The sequence below is a fragment of the Pleurodeles waltl genome, chromosome 3_1 (assembly GCF_031143425.1).
Source record: "Pleurodeles waltl isolate 20211129_DDA chromosome 3_1, aPleWal1.hap1.20221129, whole genome shotgun sequence".
NCBI classification, from domain to species: domain Eukaryota; kingdom Metazoa; phylum Chordata; class Amphibia; order Caudata; family Salamandridae; genus Pleurodeles; species Pleurodeles waltl.
In genome coordinates, this window is record NC_090440.1 from 20,982,628 (window position 1) to 20,995,321 (window position 12,694).

Genomic DNA, 12,694 nt, shown 5'->3' on the forward strand with positions numbered 1-12,694 from the left:
AAGCATCTCAAGTACCAACGAGACAGATATTTTTGACTTGGATTTTAGGTCCTGCCAGCTGATGTATGCCAGGTCTGCAACTTTACATCAGCTTTACACGCATGTATAGTTTCAAATATAGCGCTGAGAGGTGAGCAGCAGATTTTGGACACTCGGTACAGGCGTTTGAGCCTCCAGAACTGAGGGTAAACGGGCACTCATCCCTCCCACTCACCGCATATTTACACCAGGAGCAGCTGATGGCCACAATCTCTTTACTGTGAAAGGCAAACTTCTGCTGGAAACCCTGTGAAGAGAAGAGAGAGACAGAGGGGGTGAGAAGGGGGACATCAGATCTGGAAAGAGTGATGCAAGATGAGTTATACTTTAGAAAAGTTGTGGGGCACATACATGTCGAAGAAAGGGCCTTTTGGCAGTACAGGACAGAACAGCACAACATACAACTTCCAATGGATTCCTAGACTCAAGGAGCAAGTGGGTCGCACATGCAAGTCAAAGGAACATGAAATGTTTAAGTACCATGAATGGAGAGTTAATTCTAACAAACAAAAAATCATTTAAAAAAAAGGATTGCCACAATGTTTTTCCCGATGTCTCTTGGAGGGTTATTTACAATTTCACCTGACGGGAGAATCACCGTCAATCCGGGACTTTGTTGAGACTTCTGTGCAGGAGTAGGGTGGTCATGGCAAGTGCAGGACATGCCGAGAGGGTGTGGTGCCTCAGAGCACAGAATTACCAGGTTTGGAGTTTTCAGTCTTGGCATTTCCACCACACTAAGCAATGTAAAATGGCCCAGAGGGGTATTCACCTTGAGGGCCACTCGAAATGAGGCATGCTGTGTTCCAAGCTTACTGAATCTGAGGCACTGATCTGCAACCAACACCGAGTGTTCTTAGATGCAGGGGCGGGTCCTCCACAATGGTGAAGGAGCGTCGCCCCACGGGCTAAGAGTCAGCAACTGAAAAATAAAACGATATCGGAGGGGAGAGGAGTGAAGCGCACTTAAGTGCGCATGTCAATTTTAGTTGGCCATCTTAGGCCAGCCAAACAGACATGCGCTCTTAAGTTTTTCCAACCAGCTGAGTTGCACAGTCAGGTTGGAGAAACTGCACAAACTCCGGTGCATTGTCTGAGCAGCAGACCAAGCCGCTCAGACCAATCCTGGTGCTGCTCTCATGGTAGGTTTAGCATGAGAGCAGTGCCAGAATTGCATGAGGAGCCTATGCTGGTGACCCAGGGACTGCTGGGACACCAACACCATCAAAGGGAACAGGAGTGAGGCGGCAGACGGCGGCAGGATCGGTACATTAAAAAAAAATACTATTAAAGAATGTCCCCCGTCCTCATCGTCATCCATTTCCCCCTCCCCCTCAAATTTGCGGCGTTGGCCGCTGTTTGGTGTGCAGAAGCAGCTTGTCAGCAATCTTCTGTTTCCTGATATTCCTAGTCTACAGAAGATGCTCAACAGCAATCCTCTGTTTCCTGGTATCCCTAGTTTATATACGCTGCTGCGCAGCAATCTTCTGTTTCTTCGTATTCCGAGTATATAGAAGCTGCTCAGCAGCAATCTATTTGCTGCCATTCCCAGTTCATAGAAGCTGCTCAGCAGCAATCTTCCGTTTCCTGGTGTTCCTAGTATATAGAAGATGCTCAGCAGCAATCTTCTGTTTCCTGATATTCCTAGTGTATAGAAGATGCTCAGCAGCAATCTTCTGTTTCCTGGTATTCCCAGTTCATAGAAGCTGCTCAGCAGCAATCTTCCGTTTCCTGGTGTTCCTAGTATATAGAAGATGCTCAGCAGCAATTTTCTGTTTCCTGGGATTCACAGTTTATAGAAGTTGCTCAGCAGCAATCTTCTGTTTCCTTATATTCCTAGTGTATAGAAGATGCTCAGCAGCAATTTTCTGTTTCCTGGGATTCACAGTTTATAGAAGTTGCTCAGCAGTAATCTTCTGTTTTGTGGTAGTCCTAGTTCATAGCAGCTGCTCAGGAACAATCTTCTATTTCCTGGTATTCCTAGTTCATAGAAGCTGCTGCACAAATCTTCTCTTTCCTGGTGTTCCTACTATATAGATAGATTCAGGCTCAATCTTCTGTTTTCTGATATTCACAGTTTATAGAAACTGCTCAGAAGTAATATTCTGTTTCCTGGTATTCCCAGTTTATAGAGGTTACTCAGAAGCAGCCTTCTGCTTCCTGATATTCCACTGTATAAAAACTGCCAAGCAGCAATCTTCTATTTCCTGGTGTTCCTAGTCTGTAGAAGTTACTCAGCAGCAATCTTCTGTTTTGTGGTATTCGTAGTTCATAGAAGCTGCTCAGAAGCAATCTTCTGTTTCCTGGTATTCCTATTTTACAGAATTTGCTGAGTAGTAATCTTCTGTTTCCTGGTATCACAGTTTATGGAAGCTGCTCAGCAGCAATCTTCTGTTTCCTGGTATTCCTACTTTATAGAAGCTGCTGAGCAGCAATCTTCCATTTCCTGGTATTCCCAGTTTATGGAAGCTGCTCAGCACCAATCTTCTGTTTCCTGGTATTCCTATTTTTTAGAAGCTGCTGAGCAGCAATCCTCTGTTTCCTGGTATTCCCAGTTTAAGGAAACTGCTCAGCAGCAATCTTCTGTTTCCTGCTATTCACAGACAGCAGAGCCTGCTCAGCAGCAATCTTCTATTTCCTTGTATTCCTAGGTTATGGAAGCTACTCAGCAGAAATCTTATGTTTCTTGATATCCATAGTTTATAGAAGCTGATCAGAAGCAATACTCTGTTTCCTGGTATTCTAAGAGAGCATAACCTGCTTGGAAGCAATCTTCTGTTTCCTAGTATTCCTATCTCACAGTAGCTGCTGAGCAGTAATCTTCTGTTTCCTGGTATTCCCAGATTATGGAAGCTGCTCAGCAGCAATCTTCTGTTTCGTGGTATTCCAAGACAGCAGAACCATGCTCAGCAGCAATCTTCTGTTTCCTGGTATTCCAAGTTTATGGAAGCTGTTCAGCAGAAATCTTCTGTTTCTTGATATTCCTAGTTTATAGGAGCAGCTCACCAGCAATCTTCTATTCCATGGTATTCCAAGACAGCAGAACCATGCTCAGCAGTAATCTTCTGTTTCCTAGTATTCCTATTTTATAATAGCTGCTTAGCAGTAATCTTCTGTTTCCTGGTATTCACAGGTTATGGAAGCTGCTCAGCAGCAATCTTCTATTCCATGGTATTCCAAGACAGCAGAACCATGCTCAGCAGCAATCTTCTGTTTCCTGGTATTCTAAGAGAGCATAACCTGCTTGGAAGCAATCTTCTGTTTCCTAGTATTCCTATGTCACAGTAGCTGCTGAGCAGTAATCTTCTGTTTCCTGGTATTCCCAGATTATGGAAGCTGCTCAGCAGCAATCTTCTGTTTCGTGGTATTCCAAGACAGCAGAACCATGCTCAGCAGCAATCTTCTGTTTCCTGGTATTCCAAGTTTATGGAAGCTGTTCAGCAGCAATCTTCTATTCCATGGTATTCCAAGACAGCAGAACCATGCTCAGCAGCAATCTTCTGTTTCCTGGTACTCTGGGTTTATGGAAGGTGTTCAGCAGAAACCTTCTGTTTCTTGGTATTCCTAATTTAGGGAAGCTGCTGAGCAGCAATATTCTGTTTCCTGGTATTCCTAGACAGCACAAACTGCTTGAAAGCTGGTCTCTGTTTCCAGCTAATCATAGCTTATAAAAGCTGCTCAGCAGCAATCTTCTCCAATAACCGCCACGTGGCGGAGTTTTTCTCGCGTGCGGCACGCCAATGTTAAGTTGGGGAGCTCAAGCAAGAAAATCTAGCAGTAGAACGAGCCTGGGCCTGATTTCTCAACACGGGCGGTGGAGGTAGGTCGCCACTGTTCGCACTAGGAAAGCGGACGCTCGAGTCGGAACTCTATGTGAGCGCAGAAAGAAGCAGCCCCCTCTGGCGCGCCTCGTGGCGCCGTTCATGCTGCTTTTAGAGGGGGAACAAGCTCCCAGTGCTAACAAACCAGGCGAGCAGCGTGACATGCCGAAACTCCGCCACCTGCGGAACTCTGCAGAATCTTATGGGGATTTATGGAAATGGTTGTGTTAGTGCTGCTGCTATTGCCACACTGATTTCTTTAAGCTGGGCCAATATTTATGTATGCCTGGGCTGGGTTTTACTGATGCTGTACTTGTGTGCACCATTCCTCATGCCTTCCTCACACCGTGACGTGTCTATGCTGCATGCAGAAGGCCAGCTGCAGTCACACATCTGTGCATGCTGCACATCTGCCCCCAGTGATAACACCTCAGGCAGGTAGGGTAGCTGTAATCAGATGGGGAGTGGAAAGGTGCTGCTACTGGAACAGTGTGTATGGAGTACAGCTGTAATCACACAGTGTGTGCAGATAGTACAGCTGTAATCACACAGTGTGTGCAGGTAGTACAGCTGTAATCACAGTGTGTGCAGGCAGTACACCTGTAATCACAGAGTGTGTGCAGGTAGTACACTTGTAATCACATAGTGTGTGCAGGTAGTACACCTGTAATCACAGAGTGTGTGCAGGTAGTACACCTGTAATCACACAGTGTGTGCAGATAGTACAGCTGTAATCACACAGTGTGTGCAGGTAGTACAGCTGTAATCACAGTGTGTGCAGGCAGTACACCTGTAATCACAGAGTGTGTGCAGGTAGTACACTTGTAATCACAGAGTGTGTGCAGGTAGTACACCTGTAATCACAGAGTGTGTGCAGGTAGTACACCTGTAATCACACAGTGTGTGCAGGTAGTACAGCTCTAATCATACAGTGTGTGCAGGTAGTACAGCTGTAATCACAGCGTGTGTGCAGGTAGTACACCTGTAATCACACAGTGTGTGCAGGTAGTACAGCTGTAATCACACAGTGAGTGCAGGTAGTACACCTGTAATCATACAGTGTGTGCAGATAGTTCAGCTGTAATCACATGGTGTGGTGCTGTGGGCTTGTGTTATCCTTCATCCTGTGTTCCAATGCCAATGATGCCAAGAGCATCCTGTACTGTGGGTGAATGCTGCTGGTGGCGGGGCTGTGCAGACGGCCTCCTCTATATTCTGCTGCGACAAGTACTTTTCACAAAGCAGTGATCAGAGTTTTACTTGGATAGTGCGCTGCTATATGTGTGTGTAAGTAGCACAGCTACAAGTGGATGGTGTGAGCCGGAGTAGGGATGTAATCAAATGCCAGTAGTTCTGCTATGCATGTTGCATCAATGTAATCGCTCAGTGAGTCAAGGCACTACAGCTGAGAGTACACAGTGTTTGCAGACAGTACAGGAAAGAACATTATATGCAACAGTGCATTGCGTCACTCAAGTGGCAGCCACACGTTTGCCTAAAAAGGTCCCCTAGGATGCCCCTCTTTCAATGGCTGACTCAATGCTGGTTGGTTCCTCTCACTTAGAAATGAGTCGACGTTCATGTCTGCAGTTCAAGTCCGCCTGGGAGCAAGACTGGGCCTCTGATCTCAGTAGCGGTCTTGGAGATTCCCTAGAGGACCGTGTGGATGCCACCTGCTTATTGCAGCCGTGGAAGGTGTGAACTTCTGGGATGTACTCACCTCTACTGGGATGTACTCCCTGGAGTCATGGAAGGCATCTCCTCTGAGCCTGGATTGCTATGGATAGTTTACGCTCTGTTGCTATGGATCTCGGCATGTGTGAACTATGGGGATGTACTCCCTGGAGTCATGTGGGCATCTCCTCTGAGCCTGGACTGCTATGGATTGTTTACGCTCTGTTGCTATGGATCTCGGCATGAGTGAACTATGGGGATGTACTCCCTGGAGTCATGTGGGCATCTCCTCTGAGCCTGGACTGCTATGGATTGTTTACGCTCTACTGCTATGGATCTCAGCATGAACTACTGGGATGTACTCCCTGGAGTCATGGAAGGCATCTCCTCTGAGCCTGGATTGCTATGGATAGTTTACGCTCTGTTGCTATGGATCTCGGCATGAGTGAACTATGGGGATGTACCCACTGGAGTCATGGAAGGCATCTCCTCTGAGCCTGGACTGCTATGGATAGTTTACGCTCTGTTGCTATGGATCTCGGCATGAGTGAACTATGGGGATTTACTCCCTGGAGTCATGGAAGGCATCTCCTCTGAGCCTGGACTGCTATGGATAGTTTATGCTCTACTGCTAGGGATCTCAGCATGAGTAAACTATGGGGATGTACTCATTGGAGTCATAGAAAGCATCTACTCTGAGCCTGGACTGCTATGGATTGTTCACGCACTGGTAGGGCTCTCAGCATGAACTAATGGGATGTACTCACCAGAGTCATGTGAACATCTCCTCTGAGCGTGGACTGCTATGGATTGTTTAAGCTCTACTGCTAGGGATCTCAGCATGAACTACTGGGATGTACTCCCTGTAGTCATGGAAGGCATCTCCTCTGAGCCTGGACTGCTCTGGATAGTTTATGCTCTGCTGCTATGGATCTCAGCATGAGTGAACTATGGGGATACACACTGGAGCCAAAGAAAGCCTCTACTCAGATCTAGGACTGCTATGGATTGTTTACACACTGGTAGGGCTCTCAGCATGAACTAATAGGATGTAATCACCAGAGTCATGTGGGCATCTACTCTGAGCTTGGACTGCTATGGATTGTTTACGCTCTACTGCTAGGGATCTCAGCATGAATTACTGGGATGTACTCCCTGGAGTCATGAAAGGCATTTCCTCTGAGCATTGAAAGCTATGGATTATTTACTCTCTGCTGCTATGGATCTCAGCATGAGTAAACTATGGAGCTGTACTCACTGGAGTCATAAAAAGCATCTACTCTGAACCAGGACTGCTATGGATTGTTTACACACTGGTAAGGCTCTCAGCATGAACTAATGGGATGTACTCACCAGAGTCATGTGAACATCTCCTCTGAGCTTGGACTGCTATGGATTGTTTACACACTGCCACGGCTCTCAGCATGAACTAATGGGATATACTCACCAGAGTCATGTGGGCATCTACTCTGAGCCTGGACTGCTATGGGTTGTTTACGCTCTACTTCTAGGGATCTTAGCATGAATTACTGGGATGTACTCCCTGGAGTCATGGAACGCATCTTCTCTGAACCTGGACTGCCATGGATAGTTTACACACTGGCAGCGATCTCAGCATGAACTAATGGGATGTACTCACCAGAGTCATGTGGGCATCTACTCTAAACCTGGACTGCTATGGATAGTTTATGCTCTACTGCTATGGATCTCAGCATGAGTGAACTATGGGGATCCACACTGGAGCCAAAGAAAGCATCTACTCAGCGCTAGGACTGCTATGTATTGTTTACACACCGGTAGGGCTCTCAGCATGAACTAATGGGATGTACTCACCAGAGTCATGTGGGCATCTACTCAGAGCCTGGGCTGCTATGGATTGTTTACACTCTACTGCTAGGGATCGCAGCATGAACTAATGGGATGTACTCCCTGGATTCATGGAAGGTATCTCCTCTGAGCTTGGAATGCTATGGATTATTTACTCTCTGCTGCTATGGATCTCAGCATGAGTGAACTATGGGGATGTACTCACTGGAGTTATAAAAAGCATCTACTCTGAACCAGGACTGCTATGGATTGTTTACACACTGGTAGGGCTCTCAGCATGAACTAATGGGATGTACTCACCAGAGTCATGTGGGCATCTACTCTGAGCTTGGACTGCTATGGATTGTTTACGCTCTACTGCTAGGGATCTCAGCATGAATTACTGGGATGTACTCCCTGGAGTCATGAAAGGCATTTCCTCTGAGCATGGAAAGCTATGGATTATTTACTCTCTGCTGCTATGGATCTCAGCATGAGTAAACTATGGAGCTGTACTCACTGGAGTCATAAAAAGCATCTACTCTGAACCAGGACTGCTATGGATTATTTACACACTGGTAAGGCTCTCAGCATGAACTAATGGGATGTACTCACCAGAGTCATGTGAACATCTCCTCTGAGCTTGGACTGCTATGGATTGTTTACACACAGCCACAGCTCTCAGCATGAACTAATGGGATATACTCACCAGAGTCATGTGGGCATCTACTCTGAGCCTGGACTGCTATGGGTTGTTTACGCTCTACTTCTAGGGATCTTAGCATGAATTACTGGGATGTACTCCCTGGAGTCATGGAAAGCATCTTCTCTGAACCTGGACTGCTATGGATAGTTTACACACTGGCAGCGATCTCAGCATGAACTAATGGGATGTACTCACCAGAGTCATGTGGGCATCTACTCTGAGCCTGGACTGCTATGGATAGTTTATGCTCTACTGCTATGGATCTCAGCATGAGTGAACTATGGGGATCCACACTGGAGCCAAAGAAAGCATCTACTCAGCGCTAGGACTGCTATGGATTGTTTACACACTGGTAGGGCTCTCAGCATGAACTAATGGGATGTACTCACCAGAGTCATGTGGGCATCTACTCAGAGCCTGGGCTGCTATGGATTGTTTACACTCTACTGCTAGGGATCGCAGCATGAACTAATGGGATGTACTCCCTGGATTCATGGAAGGTATCTCCTCTGAGCTTGGAATGCTATGGATTATTTACTCTCTGCTGCTATGGATCTCAGCATGAGTGAACTATGGGGATGTACTCACTGGAGTTATAAAAAGCATCTACTCTGAACCAGGACTGCTATGGATTGTTTACACACTGGTAGGGCTCTCAGCATGAACTAATGGGATGTACTCACCAGAGTCATGTGGGCATCTACTCTGAGCTTGGACTGCTATGGATTGTTTACGCTCTACTGCTAGGGATCTCAGCATGAATTACTGGGATGTACTCCCTGGAGTCATGAAAGGCATTTCCTCTGAGCATGGAAAGCTATGGATTATTTACTCTCTGCTGCTATGGATCTCAGCATGAGTAAACTATGGAGCTGTACTCACTGGAGTCATAAAAAGCATCTACTCTGAACCAGGACTGCTATGGATTGTTTACACACTGGTAAGGCTCTCAGCATGAACTAATGGGATGTACTCACCAGAGTCATGTGAACATCTCCTCTGAGCTTGGACTGCTATGGATTGTTTACACACTGCCACGGCTCTCAGCATGAACTAATGGGATATACTCACCAGAGTCATGTGGGCATCTACTCTGAGCCTGGACTGCTATGGGTTGTTTACGCTCTACTTCTAGGGATCTTAGCATGAATTACTGGGATGTACTCCCTGGAGTCATGGAAAGCATCTTCTCTGAACCTGGACTGCTATGGATAGTTTACACACTGGCAGCGATCTCAGCATGAACTAATGGGATGTACTCACCAGAGTCATGTGGGCATCTACTTTGAGCCTGGACTGCTATGGATAGTTTATGCTCTACTGCTATGGATCTCAGCATGAGTGAACTATGGGGATCCACACTGGAGCCAAAGAAAGCATCTACTCAGCGCTAGGACTGCTATGGATTGTTTACACACTGGTAGGGCTCTCAGCATGAACTAATGGGATGTACTCACCAGAGTCATGTGGGCATCTACTCAGAGCCTGGGCTGCTATGGATTGTTTACACTCTACTGCTAGGGATCGCAGCATGAACTAATGGGATGTACTCCCTGGATTCATGGAAGGTATCTCCTCTGAGCTTGGAATGCTATGGATTATTTACTCTCTGCTGCTATGGATCTCAGCATGAGTGAACTATGGGGATGTACTCACTGGAGTTATAAAAAGCATCTACTCTGAACCAGGACTGCTATGGATTGTTTACACACTGGTAGGGCTCTCAGCATGAACTAATGGGATGTACTCACCAGAGTCATGTGGGCATCTACTCTGAGCCTGGACTGCTATGGATTGTTTATGCTCTACTGCTAGGGATCTCAGCATGAGTGAACTATGGGGATGTACTCACTGGAGTCATAGAAAGCATCTAGTCTGAACCAGGACTGCTATGGATTGTTTAAGTTCTACTGCTAGGGACTGCAGTAAGAGTAAACTGCTGGGACGTATTAACTAACACTGGGAAATATTCACTTGCATCGTGGAAGACATCTACTCTGAGCCTGAACTGCTATGGGTTGTTTACGTTCAACTGCTAGGGATTTCATCATCACTGAACGACTGGAATGTCCTCACCACTGCTGAGATGCAGTCAGTAGAGTCATGGAAGGGTTTGGACTGCTAAGAATAGTTTACACTTTACTGCTAGGGATCTTCACATCAGTGAACTATTGGGATGTGCTCACTACTAATGGGGCGTACTCACTGGAGTTGTGGAAAGCATCTCCTGTAAGTCTGGACTGCAATGAATTGTTTCACTCTACTGATAGGGATCTCAGCAGGAACGAACTATTGGGATGTACTCACCGGAGTTGTGGAAGGCATCTAATCTAAGCCTGGACTGCTATGGATTATTTGTGCTGTACTGCTAGTGATCTCAGTAGGAGTGAATGTCTGGGATGTACTCACCAGAAAGCTGCTGACAAGCGAGTTAAAAATACTGCACATCTTTTGAAGTAATGCTTACACCCTTGTTATATGTCCTTGTTAAATTATAGCTACAACGCGACTGAATCATTGCTTGCTCTGAAGTGCTTTGCTTCCCCAGTGGTGAGGTGTGGACCATTAAAAATATCTGCAGGAACTCATTTTTAGGTTCTTAAATTGCAAAATGCCAGCAGCCCAAAGCATTAGAGATCTCCAGCTGAGCCCTAAAATCCAGAATATTTAGTAAGCAAGTCAATATTATCCCAACATTCCCTTGCAGTTTAGTGTCTCTGCTGGTAGAAAGTCACTCCTCTAAGGAACGGATTCCAATTTTAACAAAAGCTGCCAACGTGACTCCTATAAAATCATTTTGGGTTCAACCAATCATCACCTGAGAGCGGATGCAACTCTAGGTGTGCCCCGTGTGCCATCCTGCAGTTGAATGATGCATTAAGTAGTGGTCGAGACACCAGTAGTGTTGATTGCATAGAGTGATCCTCTGAGAAGGTCTCCTGAAGCTATAGTGCTTCCTACACTATGGGTCAGTTGCTTCTCCAACAGGAGTCAGAGCCTCGAGGCGCATGAATAAGCTGACCCCAGGGCCAGGTTTGGGACTTTAGTTCTTTGGAGAGAATTGCAAGGTTCTGGAGCATTAGAAAACTAACTGACATTACTGCTTAGGACAATATGGGCCCTAATATTTATTTTTGAACCCCATGTTTTAACTTTATATTCTCTACTGGTTGGGCAAAAACCTTTTTTAAAAGGTGGTTTGATTTTTTTGCATTGCTTAAACTGTGAGACCTTATGAAGTGTATTAAAAAAACTAAAATACTTGTAATTCAGGAAAGCCTCCCAGTGGTTGCTGTCCTGTTTAGCAAATCCCAAAGCCTTTTTTTGTTGCATTAGTAAATCATTTAAGTGACAAATTCTAATAAAAGTCATAACATCACAGTAGGAGCCACTTGCTTGTAAAGGACATACTTTGGTCGGACAGTCCCCACCCCCTGCACAGGTTTGTCGTTGAAATTTGACCCCCGGAGGCTCAGGACTTCTGGGCTGCCTAGGCAGACATAGACGGTGTACACCAGGTTTTCAGGGAGCTCGGGCAGTGCCACTTTTTCACTCAGTCTCTTGATGCTTGGGCTACTGAGACCAGAGAAGGTCAGGCAGTGAATCTTAGAAGGTTCCTCAAATTACTGCATTGGAGAAGAGAGTGGAGGGGAGATGGTAAGAGCCATGGACCCAGAAGAGAAAGCATCCCAAATGGAATGTTAGGAAAATTTATCCTAGATCTGGGGGCCATGTACGACACTGAAGGCACTTAGGAGTAGTAGCAATAAGGATTATTTATGGAAAGAGCAAGAACTGATCCTGCTTTAGTAAGGCAAGGATCAAGAGGTTGAGGCTTGGTTAAGAGGAGGGATGTGGTGAAGAATCCTGAAAAACTAAGAGATTCTCCATCAGCGCCACAAATAGTTTGACTTTCCACCAAAAGGTGATAGAGTGATGTCTGCCAACAACAGTACAGGACAAGAGACTAGGAATATTACCTAGAAGTGAGTAAACAATTTACCATCTGAAAGAATGATAAAGCATGCACTAATCTTAGAGAGCAAGTAAGATTTGGGGTTAAAGATTGAAGTCAGTGAAAAGTGAGCGAGCAGCTCGCGTATTCAGTGAGCCCTTTATAGAATGTCCAATCCTACTAAATGTTGATGGAGATAGACAGCTAGTGAAAGATTAAATCAATTTGTATAAGGAAAGTTTTGTTCAGTTACAGTCATTCACCCACAAAGTACCAGGCCTGGGCGGAACTCGCGAAGTTACACAATACCTCTGCAGAGTTTTGCGAGCGAGCAGAATCTGAGACACCTCGCTGCTCGCACGGATTTTTAGTGCCATAAGCTTCTTCTGCGCTGTAAAAGCACTACAAACGGCACCGCGCAGTGCTCCAGAGGGCGCTGCTTGTTTCTACCGCTCAAGTAGATTTTCTACTCAAGCAACAGCTTTCTCAACGCAAACGGTCGCGACCTGCCATGACTGCCGCTTTGAGAAATCTTGCTGGGAAGCATTCTAGCACCTGAAAATTGCACTGAGGGATGCAAATTCTCCATCACCAACTTAACGTTGGCAAACCGCTAGTGGAAATATATTCCATCACGCGGAAGTTGGCAGAGTCCTGGAACTCCGTGCTCCAAGTGGAGTGGTCAAAACTCTG

General features: G+C 45.9%; 1 protein-coding gene across 15 annotated transcripts in view; it reads right to left on the reverse strand.

Moving 5' to 3' along the window:
- The window catches only part of DGKZ (diacylglycerol kinase zeta), a 731,702-nt gene that overhangs the window by 294,614 nt on the left and 424,394 nt on the right, over positions 1 to 12,694 (reverse strand). For all 15 annotated transcript variants that reach the window (XM_069221731.1, XM_069221725.1, XM_069221730.1 and 12 more), the window contains one exon: positions 215 to 286. In XM_069221731.1, coding sequence (XP_069077832.1) covers positions 215 to 286 — 72 coding nt within the window. The remainder of the gene's footprint in view (positions 1 to 214; positions 287 to 12,694) is intronic.